The following is a 22703-nucleotide window of genomic DNA, read 5'->3' as shown; positions in this document are numbered from 1 at the left end:
AAACCCAGTTCCCCTGCTTTGGGGGTGCAGAGTCTGTCGGTCACTGGAGCACCAGGGAATTCCCTGTTTTTTCTTGTCCTTCTTGTTTGCAGTTCTTTTCTTGTCTCTTTTTGAAGTGAACAATCAAGTGTATCTAAAGTAAATGAAAACAGTATATTTTTGTTGCATTTGTTACCTTGTTCATGGTGTTTACTTAGCAAATGTTTTCTTTTTTTAAAAAAAAGCCTTTATTATTTATTTCTTTTGACTGCATGGGCTCTTTGTTGCTTTGCTCGGGCTTTCTCCAGTTGCAGTAGGCAGGGGCTCCTTTGGTTGCGGCGTGTGGGCTTCTGACTGTGGTGGCTTCTCGTCGCAGAGCACAGGCTCTAGGCACGCGCGGGCTTCAGGAGCTGCGGCTCGCAGGCGTGATCTCCGTGGGCTTCAGTACCGGTGGCGCCAGGGCTCAGTGGCTCTGCACCATGTGAGATCCTCCCCGACCAAGGATCAAACCCATGTCTCCTACATTGGCAGGCAGATTTTGGTCTGGTCCTCTTCTTAACTTTCTGAATGACAGTTACTAAAGTTCACATTCAGAAGATTTACTTTTAGTCTGAAGTATTTTATCCAAAATAACTTCAGTTGTCATATTCCTATTTATTGTCATTATTGAATATTAATCACAAATGGTTTAAACTATTTCATGTGTCGTTAGGGTAGATTTTAAACATGCTGATGCTTGTATGCTCCTGGAGCAAGCAGGATTGTGTGGTCAGCATTAATGGATGTTTAAACGTTGCTTTTATGTTCTTAGATGAAAGCTATGTTACCTATATTAAATGTTAGTAATTTTAATTATCACTCCTTTTTAATATAAAATGTTGGCTTGAATTTCTATAGAGCTAGCTACAGGATTGTAAACCTGTAATACATGTTTAAATGTGAATATGTAGAAAAAAATCTTAGAACTGTTTCTCTTCCAAAAATTTTTGCTATCTATTTTGGATAATATTCCAAAAGCATACTCAAATGTTGACTTTCCCATGACATTAATAGATGGCTTTGTTTATTGAGAGGTATAAAAATATGATTGCTAATGCCTGTAGGTTAAGGTTATATTTCATAAAGTGGGTGAATTGATGTATTTGAAGTGTTGGAGACTTCAAATTAGGAGACCTAGAAGTGATGAAAAAGAAGGCAATGATCGTTGCTTTCAGTTCTTCTTGGAGTGTTTTCATTTGATGACTCCATTTTCTTGTAATTCATCTTGTCTGTAACTACTTGTATATGTAGGTTTTACTCCCAAGCACTGAAAGCTAATTGTTCTGAGATTACTGGTTTCTCAGAGTCACCAAATATGTTGCTTGGCATTTTTTGGTTCTCATCATGCTTGTTCATTACAGACTATTGGATTAGATTCTGCTAATCTTCCTGAAGATTTGCTTTCTGTGTACTTTATTTCCCCCTAGTCTTGTGTTGATCTGCTTGCCCACCTTTGCTGGGTCAGCTGCGTACTCATACCTCTGTCCTAAAACTCAGTTTTTTAACGTTTGTGTTGTCAGCATTGATATGTACACGTTCATACCTCACCACCGTAATGAGATGACTCCAAAATCTGTCCCTGTCCTTTTTTTCTGCAGTTAAGACTCTTGTTCTTACCAGTTGGGTATTTTTATCTGTTGCCTTATTGTCTCCAAAAACTCAGCGTCTCTAAGTCAAAGTCTTCATCTCGGAACAAACTTCATGGTCTTAATTCTGTCACTGGTAGTGGTACTGTCGTTCATCTACCTCCCGAGTTTAGTCATGATTGATTCTTTCACTCACCCTTTCCAATTTATTTAGGCACAAAGGTCTGTATTCTAATTTTTCTGACAAAATTTGGGAAATATTGGTTTATAGAATTGATTGGTTGAGTAGTTATCTGTATGTCTTTCAAATTGGCTAAGTGTAGAGGGTTTTGAAAGAGCATTTTTTATTTCTTTAATAGAGTTTTTGTAGTGGCTATAATTTAAAAGAAAGTGCCAGGGATATTATCTAAGGCCTCTTAAAGGAGCTAATGCCTGAGCATGGCTGTGAGGCTCTCAGAACTTTTCTGATTTGATCTTCTGGGAATGGGAGAGGTTCCACTTTGGTTTAGACCAGGTATTCTTCAATATGGGCAGCTTTTAGATTAACAGATTTGTTTCAGTATTAGGCAGTTTGATGAAAACAGTTCAAAGGATATGGAGAGTGTTTGGCAGAGTGGATGCACACATGTACCTTAACTTTCTTGCTCAACCATGTCCACTCGTTTCCAAACTTAGTTTTAACCTAAATCATCAGTCTCAGAACTCCTTAGAAAGCCTTTTATTTTGATGGCTTTTCTGACCAATTGTCTTTTTCTTTTCTTCTTATCTGATACCTGGCATGCCCATCTCTGTTCACATTAGGCATATTTTCTTGGCTAGTTATCAAGGAAAAACTTGCTGAGATTCTTTTTGTTTGCATCTTATGGTTGCAAAATAAGAGACAGTCTTTAGATTGATGAGCTGGCACATGCAGTACCAACAATTGTGAAAAAAGGAAAGAGGCCTCAAACATGTCACAGCAAAAGTACAAAAATGAAAATTGTGGTAGATTATCATTAATTACTTCAAAAAGTAGTTATGACTTATCTAGATTGTCTGGTACATGATTGCTGAAGAAGTCAGAGTGGACAATAACTCAAGTACCTGATAGACAAAAAAAAAAAAAAAAAGAAAAAACAAACTGTTGAAGGTGTTGCATGTTCAGGGAGAAAAATTATAAAAACAAAGATATTAAAAATCAACTGTACTTCAATAAAAAACTGAAAAAATACTACTAAAGTGCTTAATGTTCTCTTTTCTGGACCATTCTTTTCTAGATTGTTTCTCTATTCTTTGATTCTATCTACCAGAAATTTGGTAATAGATATCAAACCTAGGAAGACTTCCCTGGTGGCTCAGTGGTAAAGAATCCACTTGCCAATGCAGGAGACACAGGTTTGATCCCTGGGTCATAAGATCCCCTGGAGAAGGAAATGGCAACCAACTCTAGTATTCTTGCCTGGGAAATCCCATGGACAGAGGCACCTGGCAGACTACAGACCATGGGGTCACAAAAGATTCAAATATGATCTAGAGACTAAACAGCAACAATCAAACCCAGGGAAGTAAAGTTAAAAGGGGGAAATCCCTTCTTGGTAACAGGGAAGTATTGTCAGATTGGTCCACATATATGTATTCCAACCCTCTGATACATATTTTATTGGTCAAATAGCAATTCTCAACAATTTGGGCTTATTTATTTTAACCTAGATTAGTAATGTAGATACTATTTTAGGTTTAACAATGATTTGTTGTTTGATTTAGTGTTTATAAGCTTTTTTCCATGTCATTTTCATTTGGAATATGAAAACAGATCCAAGAATGTGGTGTATCTCACTGTCTGTCTGCATCATCTTTGATCTGTTTCATCAGTGTCTTATACTGATAGTTTTCTGAGGACAGGTGTTTTGCCTCCTTGGGAACGTTTATTCCTAGGTATTTTATTCTCTTCGTTGCAATGGTAAATAAATGGGATTATTTCCTCAATTTCTCTTTCTGATCTTTCTTTGCTAGTCTATAGGAATGGAAAAGATTTCTGTGCATTAATTTTGTAACCTGCAACTTTACCAAATACACTGATTAGCACCAGTAGTTTTCTAGTGGCATCTTTAAGATTTTCTTGGTGTGAATATCATGTCATCTGCAGACGGTGACAGTTTTAGTTTCTCTTTTCCATTTTGGATTCCTTTTATTTCTTTTTTTCCCTTGATTGGCATGGCTAGGACTTCCAAACTGTGTTGAATAATAGTGATGAGAGTGGGTATCCTTGTCTTATTCCTGACCTTAGAGCAAATGCTTTTAGTTTTTCACCATTGAGAATGATGTTTGCTGTGGATTTTCTGTATACGGTACTTATTGTATTGGGGTAGGTTCATCAGAGAAAGTATCTGCATAAAACTCACAGAAATATTCTTCACTCAAAATTTTGTGATTCATCAGTTTTGAAAATTTTACGGTAATAAACTTGAGTTTATAGTGTACAAAAGGTTGGAACCAAAACCTAAGGGAATGAACAGAATGTGAATGATAATAACAATCACAAGTTGTATAATGAACTTTTGGTTAGTTTTAAGCTCTAATAGCTTGGCATGGTGATGTTAATTGTATCAGTCTCTAAAAATGTATTGATAACGTCTCTGGTCAATAACATTTGGGTAACAAAAGATGTATTAATGTGTCTCTGGTCAAGAATATGTTAATATGGAGTGTCATATTGATTGATTTGTGTATATTGAAGAATCCTTGTGTTCCTGCGATAAATTCCTTTTGATCATGGTATATGATCCTTTTTAATATGTTCTGTAATTCAATTTGATGATATTTTGTTGAGAATTTTTCTGTGTTCATCAGTGATATTGGTCTGTAACTTTCTTTTTTTGTGATCTCTTTTTCTGCTTTTGGTATTAGGGTGATGGTGGTCTTGTACAATGAGTTTGGGAGTGTTCCTTCCTCTGCAATTTGTTTTAGAAGAGTTTGAGATGGATGGTGTTATTAGTTTTTCTCTAAATGTTTGATAGAATTTATCTAGTCCAGGACTTTTGTTTATTGGAAGATTTAAAAAATTGTTTTATTTCTTTGTTTTATTTTTGACTGTGCTGGGTCTTTGTTGGTGCGAGTGGTCTTTCCGCAGTTTTGGCGAGCAGGGGCCACTCTTAACTGTGGCGCACAGGCCTCCCCGAGGAGACGTCTCTTGGGTCACACAGGCTCTCGGCTACACATAGCAGCTGCAGCATGCAGGCCCGGGAGCTCACGGGCTCAGTAGTTGTGGTGTTTGGGCTTCATTTCTCCGAGGAACGTGGAATCTTCCTGGACTAGGGATTAAACCTGTGTCCCTTGCATTGGCAGATGGATTCTTAACCACTGAACCACCAGGGAAGTCCCTCTAGGTATTTTTTATTTCCTCTTTGATTTCTTCAGTGATCTCTTGGGTATTTAGTAGCATGTTGTTCAGCCTGCTCTTGTTTGTGTTCTTACAGTTTTTTTTTCCCCTATAATTTCCAATTTCATAGAATTGTGATTTGAAGAGGTATTTAATACTGTTTCAGTTTTCTCAAATTTACCAAGGCTTGATTTGTGACTGAAGATGTGATCTCCTGAAGAATGTTCCATGTGCACTTGAGAAGAAAGTATATTCTGCAGCTTTCAAATGGAATGTCCTATATATGTTAATTATGTTTATCTGGTCTAATGGGTCACTTAAAGCTTATATTTTCTGATTAATTTTCTGTCTGGATGATCTGTCCTTTGGTATAAATGAGGGTGTTAAAGTTCCCCACTATTACTGTGTTACTGTTGATTTCCTCTTTTTGACTGTTAGCATTTGCCTTATGTATTGAAGTGCTCCTATGTTGGGTGCATAAATGTTTATAATTATTACACCTTCTCCTTAGATTGATCCCTTGATCATTATGTAGTGTCCTTCCTTGCCTCTTGTATTACTAATAGTCTATTTTAAAGTCTGTTTTGTCTGATTTGAGTGTTGCTACTCCAGCTTTCTTTTGACTTCCATTTGCATGGTATATCTTTTTTCCACCCACTCACGTTTAGTCTGTGTATGTCCCTAAATCTGAAGTGGGTGTCTTGTAGACATCATATAATGGGTCTTGTTTTTGTATCCATTCAACCAGTCTGTGTTTTTTGTTTGAAGTATTTAATCCATTCACATTTAAGATAATAACCTATATTATATTCTTATTACCATTTTCTTAATTGTTTTGGGTTTGTTTTTATAGGTCTTTTTTCTTCTCTTGTGTTTCCCACCCAGAGAAGTTCCTTTAGCATTTGCTGTAAAGCTGGTTTGGTGGCACTAAATTATTTTAACTTTTGCGTATCTGTGAAGTTATTAGTTTCTCCATTGAATCTGAGTGTTATCCTTGCTGGGTAGAGTAATCTTGATTGTAGGTTTTTCCCTTTCATCACTTTAAATATATCTTGCCAGTTCTTTCTTGCCTGATATCCTTTCCCATATTAAGAAAGTTTTCCACTTATAATCTCTTCAAATATTTCCTCAGACTCTCTTTTTCTTCTGAAACCTGTATAATTCAAAGATTGGTGCATTTAATGTTGTCCCAGAGGTCTCTGAGACTGTCCTCATTTCTTTTCATTGTTTCTTCTCTACTCTGCTCTTTGGCAGTTATCTCCACCATCCTGTCTTCCAGCTCACTTATTCGTTCTCCTGCCTCAGTTATTCTGCTGTTGATTCCTTCTAGTGTATTTTTCATTTTGGTTAGTGTTTTCATCACCATTTGTTTGTTCTTTATTCTTCTAGATCCTTGTAAACATTTCTTGTATTTTCTCAGTCTGTGCCTCCATTCTATTTCTGAGTTTATGGATCATCTTTGTTAATATTACTCTGAATTCATTTTCAGGTAGATTGCCTAGTTCCCCTTCATTTATTTGTTCTTATAGGTTTTTAGCTTGCTCCTTCTGTCATCTCATTTTGGTTGGTGGGTGGGGCTGTGTTTCTGTCTTATTGATTGCTTGACCTGAAGCACTGGAGTTTGGAGGCAGTTGGTAGAACTGGGTCTTGGTGCTGAGATGTGGGCCTTTGGAAGAGCTCACATGGATTCATATTTCTTAGGGTTGAAGTACTCTGTAAGTTCAGCAGCTTGGACTTGGTGCTCCTACCACAGGGGCTTGGACCGTAAAGAAGGCTGAGCACCAAAGAACAGATGCTTTTGAACTGTGGTATTGGAGAAGACTCTCGAGAAACCCTTGGACAGCAAGGAGATCAAACCAGTCAGTCCTAAAGGAAATCAGTCCTGAATATTCATTGGGAGGACTGATGCTGAAGCTAAAGCTCAGATACTTTGACCTACCTGATGCAAAGAGCCAACTCATTAGAAAGGCCCTGATGCTGGGAAAGATTGAAGGGAGGAGGAGAAGGGGATGACAGAAGACAAGATGGTTGCATCACTGACTCAATGGACATGAGTTTGAGCAAGCCCTGGGAGATGGTGAAGGACAGGGAAGCCTGGCGTGCTGTAGTCCATGGGGTGGCAGAGTCGGACATGACTGAGTAAGCAATAACCACCACCAGAGGGGCTTAGGCTCAAGCCCTGACCAGTTAGGAGATGAAAATTTCATGTCTTCCTATTTTGCCATCTTGACCATTGGTATCAGAAACTTATTCTGAGCAGTTAGCTGAAAATTGTTTCCTTGTGTGGAAAGTCTTATCCTATTTCTGATTCTTTCCACTCAGGCAGACTTGTTTTATTTTCCCATAAATTGTGTGTTTGCATTTGGTATCAAATTATCCAGATTGGGTAGTAGCAACTGGTTGGTTGTAACCCAAAGAAACATTAAAAAAAAAAAAAGTTAGTTGCAGTTGGGAGAAGATAACAAGTCCTGGTTAGATATGCATCAAAGAAGTATTGTGGACTCAACTTTAAGCATTTGTACCACTTTAGCGTCTTGCTTTTTATGATTCTGATTCATGTTTCCTAATTAGAGTACTGACCCTGGTGTTAGAGGGTAAAGGTGGTGTATCTTCTTAGGGCCTCCATTTAAATCACAGGTATGAGCATGGGAGTTTGAAATTACTGTGTATATTGTATTATCATTTAGTTTATTACATTCACATAAATTTTTGGACTAAGAAGATGTAAAAGAGTTTGTTTATCATCCAGTTTCTATGAATCTTGAGTTCATTTTCCTTTGTCATGAGGGGTGTTTGACTGGAAAAGCTGGTGAGGTATTGATTGAAGTGAAAGGTTAGAAACACTATTAAAAATAAACTTATGCATATTTTAAGGAATAGTGGATCACTTATGGATTCAAGTAGTTTAGAGACAAGAATTCATGCATTTTTATATTGTTAATTTATAGATTATGTGATTTATTTATGTAATGAAAACAGTTTATAACCAAGAGTCTGTTATGTTAGCTGTATTCATTCATATACTCATTCATATAGCATGTTCTTGTACACATGAATGCCTTTATGGCAGTGACCCCCACATTTTAGTGTGTATCACAGTCACCTGAAAGTTTGTTAAAAGCTTGTTAAAAGCTGTAGGTACCATCCCCAGAGATTGTGGTGACATAGTGATCTCTTTTTTAAAATAAACACATTGATGATTCTGGTCTGTAGACCACTTTTTAACTATCATAGGAGAAAGAATTATTGTTACTAAAAGGTTAAAAAAACCCATTATTTAAAAAGATTTAATGGTAGGAGAATATGAAAGTATTTATGATTGTGAGTGACTTAAAGCTTTAGCATAATACAACGTAATAGGCTGGAGAAGGCAATGGCAACCCATTCTAGTACTCTCGCCTGGGAAATCCTGTGGATGGAGGAGCCTGGTGGGCTGCAGTCCATGGGGTCACGAAGAGTCGGACATGGCTGCGCGACTTCACTTTCACTTTTCACTTTCAAGCACTGGAGAAGGAAATGGCAGCCCACTCCAGTGTTCTTGCCTGGAGAATCCCAGGGACGGTGGAGCCTGGTGGGCTGCCGTCTATGGGGTCGCACAGAATTGGACACGACTGAAATGACTTAGCAGCAGCAGCAGCATAATAGGCTTGGTTTTGCATTTGACCTGTCTCCTGTAAAGGCCAGTAGACGGTAGCTGTTTGCTAAACTTCAGTAATGGATAACTTGTGACTGGTATAATGGATAACTTGGACACAATAAAGGGTAAAAATGGTGGAGGCCTAGTATATGCTGAAGAGATCAAGAAGAGGTAGAATGAATACATGGAAGAATTGTGTAAAAAATATCTTAATGAACTGGATTACTATGATAGTGTGGTTAGTCATTCAGAGCCAGACATTCTGGAGTGCGAAGTCAGGTGGGCCTTAAGAAGCACTGCTGTTAATAAAGCTAGTGGGTGTGATGAAATTCCAGCAGAACTACTCAAATCCCTAAAGATGATGCCATCGAGGTTTTGCATTCATTATGTCAGCAAGTCTGGAAGACTCCGGAGTGGCCACAGAACTGGAAAAGGTCAATCCTTATCCCAATTCCCAAGAAGGGTAGTTACAAAGAATGTGCTAACTATCGGACAGTTGCACTCATCTCCCACGCTAGTAAATCTTGCATGCTAGGCTATTCATCATTATGTGAACCAAGAGCTTTCAGATGTCCAAATGGGTTTAGAGAAGGAAGATGAACTAGAGATCAAATTGCCAACATTCACTGGGTTAAAGAGAAAGCAAGGGAATTTCAGAAAAACATCTATCTCTGTTTCATCAGCTGCGCTAAAGCCTTTGACTGTGTGGATCATGACAAACTGTGGAAAGCTCTTAGAGAGATGGGAATACCAGACCATCTTACCTGTCTTCTGAGAAGCCTGTATGCGGGTCGAGAAACAACAGTTAGAATCCTGTGTGGAACAACTGATTGGTTCAAGATCAAGAAAGGAGTATGACAGGGCTGTCTGCTATCACCCTGTTTGTTTAACATATATGCTGAGCACATCATTAGAAATGCTGGGCAGAATGAATGACAAGCCGGAATCAAGATAGGCAGGAGAAACATCAACAATCTAAGATATGCAGATGATACCACTCTTAATTGCAGAAAGCAGAGGAGCTGAAGAGCCTCTTGATGAGGGTGAAGGAGGAGAGTGAAAGAGCTGGCTTAAGACTAAGTATTAAAAAAACTAAGATTGTGTTATCCAGCCCTGTTACTGGATGGCAGATGGAAGGGGAAAAGGTGGAAGTAGTGACAGATTTCTTCTTCTTGGGCTCTAAAATCTCTGTGGATGGTGACTGCAGCCTTGAAAACAGAAGATGATTGCTTCTTGGCAGGAAAGCAATGACAAACCTAGACAGTATTTTTTTTTTTTAAGAAGTTGAATATTTTATTATTAAATTGTTTATTCTCCTGCAAGGCTATTGCTTCACTGTATAAAAATAGCACCAGCAAACATAGTATATTCCAAAATTAAAAGACAGTAATATTCTTCACTGGACACTATACAACTAACAAACTTTTCTCCATTGGCAGTTATTTCTAGTGGGAAGATGCTTTGACCCAAATCCAAGGATAGCTGTAAGCAAGTTATAATGCAAACCTAGACAGTATTTTGAAAAGCAGAGACATTATTTTGCTGACCAAGGTCGATATAGTCAAGGGTATGGTCTTCCCAGTAGGCCCGTACGGATGTGAGAGCTGGACCATAAAGAAGGCGGAGCACAGAAGAATTGATGCCTTCGAGCTGTGGTGCTGGAGAAGATTCCTGAAAGTCCCTTGGACAGCAAGGAGATCAAACCAATCAATCTTAAGGGAGATCAACCCTGAATATTGACTGTAACGACTGATGCTGAAGCTCCAGTATTTTGGTCATCTGATGTGCACAGACAAATAATTGGAAAATTCCCTGATGCTGGGAAAGATCAAGAGCAGAAGGAGAAGAGGGTGTCAGAGGTTGAGATGGCTGGACGGCATCACCAGTGCAACGAACGTGAACTTGGGCACACTTTGGGAGATGGTGAGAGACAGGGAGGCCTGGCATGCTGCAGTCCATGGGGCTGCAAAGAGTCGGACTCAGCTGGGTGACTGAACAGCAGCAACAACTGTACAGGCCAGTAGATGGTAATTGTTTGCTAAACCTCAAGCATTCCTGCCAGTCACAAGTTATCTGTTATTAACAATCATGTTGCTATTCCATGGTCTGAGTAGAAAATACGTATCTTAAGAGACTATATATATATATATATATTTTTTTTTAGTCATTTTAATTGCTTTGAAGAAATAGAATGATTTATTTTAAAATGTCAAATGTAATTGAGGTCAGGCATTAAATTTTAATTTTTATCAAATGAGAGAAATGAGGTGAGGGTATGGTAAAACAGGTGATGTTCATGCATGGTGCATAATTATGAAGGGATGCAATTTTGGATAACATTTTTAATACATGTTTTGAAATCTTAAAAAGATTCACATTGATTTACATAGTAATTCCATTCTGAGAATCTCCAAAGGAGATAATTTAAAATATGAAAATAGAGATATGTGTTACAGAATTATTTATAACTGCACAAAAACATATTAGAGTAACATTTAAGGAAACCAGTGATCCATTTACACAAAGAAATCTTATTTAACTATAAAATGTTCAAGTGTCTGTAATATAGGAAAATACTTATGTACTGTTATTTAAATAAAAGCAGTTTACAGAATTATCTATCATTTTAAAGACTAGCAGGAAAGTTGGAAAATATTAATTTTGGTGTTTTTTTATAATTATAGGATTATTGTTTTACCCTTGTCTTTATATGTGTTCCCATATTTTTTTTTATAATGAAGAAATAGCAGACATAAATCAATATGTTGATGTTTAACAAAAGTTGAGGTGAGATACTATAACCAGGCACTCTCAAGGAATTCAGTGGCAACATTTGATAGGGATAGGAAATTTGTTCATAAATAGATTCAGAATAGTGATTCCAAGTTAAGAAACTCTTAAAGGAATCAATGCTGAACCCATTATTCAGATTATGGTTTTGTAAATCACCTCAAGGGAGGAGTACACTGTGATCCTTCAAATTTTGAATCCCTTTTAGGTATGAAATCCAACGGAATTGGTATTAACTATATGAAAATTTTTGAAAGACTATATGAGTGGGCAGGAATGTGATTAAGTGATAGCCACTTGGCTAGATGTGAGTTGGATGGTATGCACTGAAGATTGTTCACTGGATAGTTATTTGCCCTGATGAATTGTATTCTGAACTACAGAATTTAGCAAAAATTATAAACAAATTCTTATGTTTGTAATTTTAGTGGGTAATACGGAATCCAAGATATTTGGATTTGGTCTGACCGTTTGAGGTTTGTATAAAGGAGAAGACTGTTTCTGTGTTTCGGGTTTGCTGCAGTACGGCTCTGGATGGGCTTGGGGTCAGATTCCCTGAGACAGTTCTTGTGTTCCCAAGGGCATGTTATTTTCTGTGTGAGGAGTCTTGTCATAGATACATAAAAACAAATAGCACCCCTTGAGATGTATCTAAAAATAAGATACTTAGTTTTGTAAAAAGTATAGCAATAAATTCTAAGTATATGATCAAGGTAAGGCAACAGTAAGGAGGGAAAGGATTTGGGGAGAACTGCTGAAATGTTACTTTTTAAATTAAGTGAGATGATTATATTCAGTAAGCCTTTTGAGAAACAGTTTTGGTTACAGTGAGAAGCATTCCCAGATGCTAGTCTTGATGATTTTTTTCATTGTTCTCCATTGAAATAAAAATACCAGAACATTGTGGAGAGTGTGGTTTTCATAGTGCTACTATATTTCACTGATTTAAAGATGTAGATTTCCCGATTTTAATATTTCTGAAATTGAAATGTGTTTTGCAGTCAGTGGCATCTTTAAATCATTGTCAGTTGTGAAATGGTTATCACTGCCTACATATATATACCCAAACTCAATAATTAATCCTGTTGGTATGACTAGATAATGCTACCCATTGGTGTTTCAGGTAACATATCTTTTAAGGAAGAGATGAACATGCCTGTGTTGTCTTCCGAAACCTGTTGCACTTTCTGGTGATACCTTTTGGTTTGGTAACATCAGGAAAGGTGTAGCATCACAACTTGAACAATGTGTTTCAGTTGCTTGAAGGAGAATTCTGAGGCAGTAGAGGAGCATTTTAAAAAGAAATATCACATCACTACTTCCTTAAATGGTACAGAGGATGATATTAAACAGAGTCATTGATGACTGAGTTAAAAAGAAATTTAGAAATCAGATTGTGAATATGAAAAAATTTTAAAGATTTTTGAATTCATTTTGCTTTTGTTTTTACATAAACACGAGTCCTATGAAAATTCATATCTAAATTTAAGAACTTTTTCAGTAAGTATAAAAATTCTGAGAAAGGAAACAATTTTATTTTTGACAAGTAGTAAGCTTGAATACGATGTACATCACCAGCTGTCTGCTAAGAGATTGCAGAGACCTAAAGAACACTTATCCTTTTATATAGCTAAGCAGATAAAATCCATTACATGCATATTCTTAGGATAAATAATAAGTAGTGCTCAAGAAAGAGGACTTGACAGCAACTATTTGTCACACATAGTTCATTCTAAATTCGCTTGGTAATCAGGGTGATCATAATGTATTAGCTAATTGCTTTATCCAAAGGAAAAATAAACTTATGTATTTTTATGATAGGAAGTAATTTAGCAACTTGGGGCTAGGTGACCCTCTGAAGTTAGGCTCCTATCGTCCTTGATGATCACACCTCAAAGAGATGGCTACTGGGTCCTTGAGAAAGATGGTCCTGAGTTGCTGGTTAGAGGCTTGTTTAGCGTTTCTTTTTTCTTAATTAAAAAAATTTAAATTTGCATGCCGATTATAATGATCTCATACAAAGGGACAAGTTAGGGCCGGAGAAAAGGGTAGTTGGGAGAGCAGAGTCTTTGAATAAGGAAGACAAATTGGGACCCAGTGCAGAAGTAGTTTGTTTTTCTTTTGATAGGAGCAGGAAAAGAGGAAGAGGAAGTAGTTCTCTTCTGAGTTTAGGGTGACTAACATTCAGGTTTGCCTGGGACTTAGAGAGTTCCCAGGACACCAGACTTCCAATGCTAAAACTGGCTAAGTCCTGAGCAAACCGGGATGGTTGGGTATTCTGCTGCTGCTTGTTTTTCCTTAACAAAGTGATCATCTGCTGGGAATGGGGAGGGGATGACAGTTTAAAATAAAAGGAGAAGCTATATGAAGTAATTCTTTATCTTAAAGATGGAGGAGCAAATTCACTAGGTTATTGTGGTATGATTTCTGAGCTTTGTCTCCTAAGGGTCTACTGAAATTTATGAACATAATTTCAAAGTTCTTATGATTGTATTTCTTTACAGTCTTATTCAGCTATTCAGGTGGAGGTGCCATGTTAGGTGGAATGCTGGTTTTAATTATGATTTGACTATGATGGAGGAAGAGGGGAGCAAAGGAGGAGGCCACAGGCAAGGAAATGATTATAGTGATGGATCATCAAATCTCAGGAAAGGTATAAGGAGTGAGAGAGAGGATGAAGGACTGTTGGCAAAATGACTCCAACAGACTTTTAGAGTAAACTGGAATGATAGGAAGTAAAGAGAGTGGGATGCCTGAACCTGAGATTTTTGAGGTGGTATAGTTCCTGGTTATTGATATGATACGAGAATAGGGGCTGGCGTGGATGGCAGAAACAGTCATTGAGTATTGTAATGATCACACTATGGATGTGATTTTAGTGATTAAGGCAAGTTTTGGTGCTCCAGAAATATTCAGTTATTTTCTTTTCATATACTGTTGTTTTCTGTTTGTTGTTTTATTTTGTTTGATCAGTACCTTGGATTGAGGAGGAGGTGTTGTTCTCGAACGAAGATGGTTGTAAATAAATAAACTGGTGGATTAAAGCAAATTTTGTTTAATCAGTACTTGTCTTTATCATATGGCTTGCTCCTGGAAACTTATAATTGGTTAAGTTTCAGATATTAACATCTAAAATGATGATCCACTGCCCATTAAGCTGTGTTAGTCCCAAATAAGTTCAGTGAGGACTTTGTGTCGTGCATGGTTATTGGTACTGTATTGCTTTGCTCACTGCAGTTTCCCTCTTTCTCTCTTTATAGGACCGCAGCTGAATGCCCAGCTAGAAGGTTGGCTTTCACAAGTGCAGTCTACAAAAAGACCTGCTAGAGCCATTATTGCACCGTAAGTTTTAAGGGTCTTTACCCATAATCTTTCATGTGTTGATTATTAATAAAGGATGAATATCTATTGATTGAATTAAAAATTAAAAATCAAATGCTGACGTTATAGTCACTAAATTTCATGATTGCTGTGGCTTTCACTTTAACTCAAGGATAAAGGAATTGGCTATTTTCTCAGATGCAGAAGTTTCAAATTTTATTTTTGGTAATAAAACTGACTTTTAAAACAGTTAAACATTAGTTGAAACAGTTTAAACATTAGGTAACCTTGGTGATTGCAATAGTATTTGGTATAAATGAGTAAGTTCTATTTTAAACATTAAGAAGATCTACTTTAATCACATAGTTTTAAACTTACAAATAAAAGTGTATTAAACATAATGTGGTGCAATATGGAATAGCAGCCAGGATTTTAGAGGATGGGTAGATTTTTTTTAAATGAAGGCAGTCTATTGCCTATTAGAAGGCAATCTATTGTCTGTGTTAGAGGACTTTTTGAGAATTACAAGCTAACAAACACAGTTAACTGTTTGTTTGGTATGAATTCAGTTAATTTTGATTTGGTAAATGTTGGAGTTTCTGCTACTTCTCTCACAGCAGCATCTTTTATGTGGCTTCTCAAGTTCAGGTTGGTAACTTGATAAATAATAAATAGTGAAAATAATAATAGTAACCACTCATTAAACACTATGAGAATTAACAAGTAAATACACATACAGAACTTACATTAATGTTGGGCACATAATAAGTATTACATAAATGTTGCATATTTTATGTGCCAAACATTTAGTTAAATGAGATCTAACTTGATCTCATTTAAAAGATTCAGAAGTTGACTACACTACTTACCAACTGTGTGACATACAAGTTATTTAATCTCTTGTGCCTTTGTCTTATTGGTAAAGTTAGAATCATGATATTACCTTCATATGGTTTTTCTAACGATTAAATGAGCTAATCTTTATAAAACTTTTAGCATAGTGACTTGCTGTTACTCATTTTGTCATTCAGCAGATGTTTATCAGGCTAAATGCTAGATGCTCTTCTTTGTGCTGCTCTTTGAATAAATTGAAATCACTACTCATAGTGCTTGCCTTTTAGTGTTTGGGGAATGCAGTCAGTAATAATAATTCTGTGTCAAGTGCTGTTGGGCGCTAAGAAAAATAAAGCAGATAAGAGGATTGAGAGTGACTGCATGGGTTGGGAGTTGCTAGTTTATATAGAATAATAAGAAAAACTCTCCCTGTTAAGTAGCAATTGAGCCTAAATGATGTGAGAGAGGAGTTATGCAGATACCCAGGAAAGAGTTCAGGTTGAGAAGCAGCAAGGACAGAGGCTCTGGGACAGAATGTGCTTAGTGTGTTTGAGGAAAAGCAAGGCCAGTGTAGCTGGAGAGGCATGTGTGTGGGGAAGAGTAGTGGCTGAGATCGGCAGTGGGGGTTTGATTGTGAGGAGGCTTCGTGGGAGATCATGAAAGCTTTGGTTTTCATTCCAAGTTGTATGGCAAGTAAGGAGAAGCTTTGAGCAGAAAAGTAGTACCATCTGACTTAGGTTTGCAGAGGATTACTCTTTGCTGTGGTCTGGACTTTTTGTTTTGTGGAGGAAAGGAATCTGTTTAGGAGGCTTATTACTCTAGTACCAAAAAGAGATGACATAATGGCTTTGGCTGGGAGCTAGTGGTGGAGGTGATAAGAAGCAGTATATTCTGGGTATTTTTGAAGGTAGGGCCAATAAAATAGAAGAAAAAGTCATAGATAGATGACTTAAGTTTTGGCTTGTGAAATTGAAAGGATGGAATTGTGTTTGTATTAATTAAAGGAAAAAACAAGGGTGGAGGTGGGGAGTGGAATTTTAAGTGTTTGTATAGAATCTATCATTTTATTCTCCCTGTGTTAATGTTGAGATGCCTACTAGGTATCCAGGTGGGGATTTCAAATGGGCAGCTAATTATGTGAATCTGGAGTACAGGGAAGAAGGGCTAGGCTGTGTTGGTGTATCACACTTAACACAGGTAAGTGTGTAACTTATTACACTTAAACTCTAATTGGACTGTAGTTGCCTAGGGAGTAAAATAGAAGTTCAAAGACTAAGCCCTTAGGCAAGCCATCTTTATTTAGAGGTCAGGATGAAGATGAATATTTGCAAAGGAGATTTTGAAGGAGGACCACGGAAGAAGGAGGAAAACCAAGAGTGAGTGATGTTTCTGGGAAGTAAAAGGATGAAAATGTGTCAGGGAGGAGAAGATGATCAGGTGTGTCAAATTCTGCCAGTAGGTCAAATAAGATGAAGACTGATAATTGATAATTGGATACTGTGGAGATTGCTGGTTATTTTAGTAAGAACAATTTCTGTGGAGTGTTAGGGATGAAAGCACAGTTGGAGTGAGTTCAAGAAAGAATCAAGGAGGGAAATGAAGATAGTGAATATAGACAGTTTTTTTGGGGAGAAATGTTGCTATAAATCAAAGAAATAGGGCAATGGGAATATGGTATCAATTTAAAATGAGAATTATTAAAGTGTTTATAATGTTGATGACACAGTCCAGTAGAGAAAAATTGATGCAAGGATAAGTTGGGAAGTTTGTATAAATGAGATCCTTGGTTGGGTGAGAAATGATGGATTAGTAATCATCTTTTTATATAGTATCTCATAATATATGTCCTATTGTCATTCCCATGTCTATGCTGATATTTGACTATTATGGTATACTAACTTCCTAGATAAAACCTATTCTAAATGTGGGAACTGAACTGAGTCAACATAAAATGAGGTTAGTTATTCATGAAAAACTAGCTATGCTTGTTTCCTTCTTGTAGTTAGTTTTAAGTTGAAATCTTTGGAAGTGGCCTGGAAAATGAGATATTTGGGCCTGAGTTACAAATACTTTGATTTGTAAAAGATTTCTAAGTTACCTGAGGTTTCAAAATGAATATTGAAAATAGTTTTGGCTTTGGTGTGCATGTTTCTGCCGTATGGTGACTTTGTAGTTAATGCTTATATGTAAATAATTTCTACTTTGTTAGTATATGAAAACTTTAAATATAGTTAAGTTCATCTTATTATATGGTTTCCAGAGGTAACCTTTCCAGAGTTACCTTTTTTTTTTTTTAAGATAGAAAAGCAAATACAAATATTTTATTGTTAAATAGGCACAAAGGGCTTTTCAGGTGGCTCAGTTGCAAAGAATCTGCCTGCCAGTGCAGGAGACACAGGAGACTCGGGTTTGATCCCTGGGTTGGGAAGATCCCCTGGAGGAGTAAATGGCAACCTGCTTCAGTATTCTTGCTGAAAAAATCTCACGGACAGAAGAGCATGGCTATGGCTAAAGTCTATGGGGTCAGAGTTGGACATGACACAGACACAAAAAGGTCTTTGTAAGAACATACTTATATAGTAGTTAGACAACTTAAAATTTTAAGATTTCTGTATTTATTTAAAATCAAAAACATTTTTAAAATTTTAGAAATTCTAGCTCTCTGGGACCACCTTTTCTTAGACTGTGCCTTCATAAGAATAAATCATACAAGGGGAACCTTAAAAAAACAAACCCAGAACCTAAGTAGCACAGTTTCAAAAATGCTTAAACATTTGGTCCTTTTTATATTGATGTAGATTAAATAGAATAATGTCATTTATTATTGACATTATTAGAAGAATAAATATTGACATGTAAACTAACTGTTGATCAGTCTTAAAGAATTCTAATCTGTATGACATATAAGCAGGCACATTTGGGAGAGGGATTCAAAAGAATTTGACTAAAAATATCCTTATCCTTTGATTGAAACAGAACTACAGGTTACTTAAGGCACAGGAGACAGTATGTGGCCCAGGGATATATATTGAAATGATTTCATGAACTAGGAGTTCCAAAAGCCATGACTGCCAGATACTTTGATGCCAGAATTGTTTATCTTGCAGTATTCTTGAATAACTCAGCAACCCTTAAAATGGAGCTGTACAGGTATGCATCACTTAAGAAACCTCTTACTGAATATAAAAAATATAAGCTGATGACTGTGGAAGGGAATTTACATGATGAAACTGTATTTTGCTGTAAAGCATAGAACCTGCCTCCAGTGCAGGAGACATAAGAGACTCGGGCTCAACACCTGAGTCGGGAAGATCCCCTGGAGGAGGGCATGGCAACCCACTCCAGTGTTCTTTCCTGGAGAATCCCAGGGCAGAGGAGCCTGGTGGACTACAGTTCATAGGGTTGCAAAGAGTCTGGCACTACTGAAGTGACTTAGCACGCATGCACAGACAATGACTATTGAAGGCTCCCACCAGACATTTACAATAGAGTTTGATTTTTTTTAAAAAATTTTTTGGCTACACAACATGGCATATTCTACATTGACAGCACAGAGTCTTACCCACTAGACCACCAGAAAAGTCTGTTAGAGTTTGATTTCTTAGTGGCTAATCTAGTAGGAATAGTATGGAATAAAGGATACTTTTACTTTTCATTCTGTACCTTTTTTCATTGTTTGACTTTTTCTTTTTTCTTTTTTTTACTCTGGACATGTATTACCTTTAGTGTAAAAACCAGTTTGAAAAATTTGAAAGCCAAGAAACATTTATATAGAAGACCAGGTTGTATATAGTGAAGCATACCTATAGCACTCTACCAGTGTATATCATGAGACAGTGAATCTTAATAAATTATCTAGTTAATTTAATTTCTTAGAGATATGCAGTCCTTGGTAATATTAAGTGGCAGATTATTCATGGCAGCATCTCACATCATATATACGCTAGCAGTAAAAGAAACTCAACATGCAACATTGTGGTTAGTTTATTCTTACTTGACTTTTTAGCTCATAACACTGTTTACTTAATATTTGTGAGGTTCCAATTATAAAAATAAAATATCCTGAATAGTGGCTGTTTTACTTGGATATTTTTTGGGTATAACAATCTACTGATATTTTTTATTGAAGCTGGAATCTTTAGGGCCATGGAGCCGTGCCTATGAAAGAAAAGAATACAAAGTTAGGTGCAGCAGAATAAAATTGAGAGGGCAGTATGGAGGTTGCTGCTTCTGTGAACTGTTTGGGTCTAGTTGTCCCTCAGCTTGATCCTGTATGCTCACGGGTGTTGGTTTTGTTTTGTTTTGTTTTTTCAAATTTTTGTTGGCATATAGTTAATTTATAATGTTGTGTTAGTTTCGGGTGTACAGTAAAGTAATCAGTTTTATATGTATATATATTCACTCTTTTTTTTTTTAAAGATTCTTTTCCCATGAAGGTCATTATAGAGTATTGTGTAGAGTTCCCTGTGCTCTGCAACAGGTTGTTATTAGCTGTCTATTTTATATATAGTAGTGTGTATGTTCACAGGGGTTTTATAACTTTAGATTCTAGGTTTGTAGATCATAACTTAAGGTTGCAGACTTTTCTTAAATCTCTTAAAAAGGAGGTATCATTTTATCTGGTCCAGTCTTCTCATTTCATCTAGTGCGGTCTTTATTTTGCATTTTTTGCTGCTGTTCAGTAGAACTAGGACTACTAGATTCTGACTTTGTTGAAGTCAAATAAGTGTACTTTTATGATTCCTTATATCCTCTTTGAATATTTGTAGATTTGAATATTCTGCCCTTACATAGAATATTTGTAGACTCTTGGCATTCATGGTTGATACAAGTGAAAGTCCATGTAGTGATTGGTAATTTTCCTGATGTAGGAATTTAAATTATATCACACTGCAAGGTTGCTGTATGGAAAACTGTCACTTAACCAGTGAATGATCATGGACAGTGATGTTGCATCCTCATTTAATAGCAGCTCTGTAAGGGGCACAAATTCTGGTAGGTTAGGAACTGGACTCGCTGATACAAAGGGTCTGCCATGTAGGCGTAAAGGGAGAAACAGAAGTACTCTGCATTAAAAGAAGAATCAGTTTTTAGAGGCATAGCTTTAGCCTAATGACAGATTATAGATATTACAGTATAATTCTGTATTTGTTTTCATGAGAAGTTACATTAAGAATCAGAGTGACCTGTAACTGCTAGCAGGATGTCTTTGTATTAAGGATTTTAAAAACTTTAAAAAGACTGACCTGGACACACTTTTATGATGCATAGTCAAATATCTGTAGAGCGCAAATTTTCATTACTTTTCTGGCTGTCATGAACAAAAGAAAATAGCCATTCCCTTAGCAAAGCCTTCTTTATTGTGTGTGATCTCTTAATGGAACCTCTTTCTACATACATGTAGAATTAGGTTCTACTAGCAAGAGAAGGGTATAGGGACAGAGACTCACTGGTGAGAATTGATGATAATTACTATGACTTTATTCTTTACCATATATCTGGGCCAGGATAAAGGAAAGTAATAGATATTCTCTTCTTTGACTGTGATCTTAGTCCTTTCATATAAGTAGAGTTCCTCACTATGGGGAATAAGAGGGATGGTATACACAATGATTAAAAAAAAAAAAGATACAGTGCAATGTATTCTTTATCCAGGTTAAGACTCCTCTCTCTTTGCCACTATTTTGTCTTTCAGTTCAAGCACAATTTCAAGCCTTCAGCTTCAGAAAGGACTAAAACCGTGAATTCTGAGTTCTTATTATGAAACAAGTTTACCTTAGTTAATCATGTTATCAAAGCTATCATCTTTTCCTGTCGTCTTAAAGGATCTATGATTCTGGAAATACTCTTCAGTTGTTAGGACCTTTACTTTTCCAACTCCAGGACTCTTCCCCTTTTTCCTTCAAATATGTAAAGGTCTATTTTGGTGGTTAAGAATGGGTTCTGGAACTCTACTGCCTGGGTTTGAATTCTGGAGTACCACTTACTATCTGTATGACCTTAAGCAAGTTTCTTAACCTTTCTGCTTTAGTTTCTTCACCTATAAAAAGAGAAGAATAGTAACTCCTATCTAAGAGAGTTGTTAGGATTAAAAGAAATGCTTTGACACAGAAGATTGCCTGACAGTGCGGTGAGCACTTAGTAGATGTTAGTTACCACTGTTAGTCATAACTGTCCTCTTTTTCCTCCTCCTACTTGGTCACTAAGATACGTCAGTTTTTCTTTTTAGACTCTAGTGCATTGATTTCTCATTTCCCACTGACACTGACACCATTCTAGACCATGACATTACTACCTCAAACCACAGTTTCCAAGAGAGCTTCATGTAGCACTTCTGTCCCTCATGTCCTTTGTGCTTGTGTTTTTCAGTATAGGATAACAGTTTCACATGGTCACTTCCCTGCGCAAGAGCATACATCAGTTTTTCAGAAACTTGTTTTATCAAGTCCAGACTTGATAATGAGTCAGAGTCTCATTCTGTCTTAGTACTACTCTCTTATTGCATTCAGGCCAATTTCATGTTTTCTCATTTGCATCATACATTCGGACATTTGCTTATGTTTTTCCTTCAGCCTTTATTCCCTTCTTGCATGCCCTTACACTTCTTCTCTTACTATTTCTGTCCTACCTGTTCTTCAAGAATCTAGTGTTTCTAAGAAGTCTGGCATTTAAGAACCCACACACTTAAAGCGAATTAACGTATGACAAAGGAGGCAAGATTATACAATGGGGGAAAGACAGCCTTTTTAATAAATGGTGCTGGGAAAACTGGGCAGCTACGTGTAAAAAAGTGAAACCATTCTTTAACTCTGTACATAAAAATAAGCTCAAAATGGAATAAAGGCCTAAATGTGAGACCAGACACTATAAAACTCCTAGAGGAAAACATAGGCAGAATACTCTCTGACATAAATTGCAGCAATCTCTTTTTCAATCGATCTCCCAGAGTAATGGAAATAAAAGAAATAAACAAACAAATGGGACCTATTTAAATTCAAAAGCTTTTGCACTGCAAAGGAGACCATAAACAATACGAAAAGACAGCCCACAGAATGGGAGAAAATATTTGCAAATGATTTGACTGACAAGGGATTAGTCTCCAAAATCTACAAGTAGTTTATGCGCCTCAATATCATCAAAACACACAGCCTAATCAAAA

General features: G+C 36.7%; 1 protein-coding gene across 5 annotated transcripts in view; it reads left to right on the top strand.

Annotated features, from left to right (window-relative positions):
- Nucleotides 1-22703, top strand: part of MEMO1 (mediator of cell motility 1) — a 114916-nt gene that overhangs the window by 34675 nt on the left and 57538 nt on the right. For all 5 annotated transcript variants that reach the window (XR_011491180.1, XM_070476523.1, XM_070476541.1 and 2 more), the window contains one exon: nucleotides 14650-14731. Coding sequence is in view for 4 of the 5 variants with exons in the window: in XM_070476523.1 (XP_070332624.1) it covers nucleotides 14650-14731 (82 nt within the window). In the remaining variant the exon portion in view is untranslated. The remainder of the gene's footprint in view (nucleotides 1-14649; nucleotides 14732-22703) is intronic.

This window comes from Odocoileus virginianus, chromosome 2 (genome assembly GCF_023699985.2).
Source record: "Odocoileus virginianus isolate 20LAN1187 ecotype Illinois chromosome 2, Ovbor_1.2, whole genome shotgun sequence".
Taxonomy (NCBI): domain Eukaryota; kingdom Metazoa; phylum Chordata; class Mammalia; order Artiodactyla; family Cervidae; genus Odocoileus; species Odocoileus virginianus.
The sequence above is the reverse complement of the archived record's forward strand: the minus strand, read 5'-3'. Positions and strand labels throughout refer to the sequence as shown.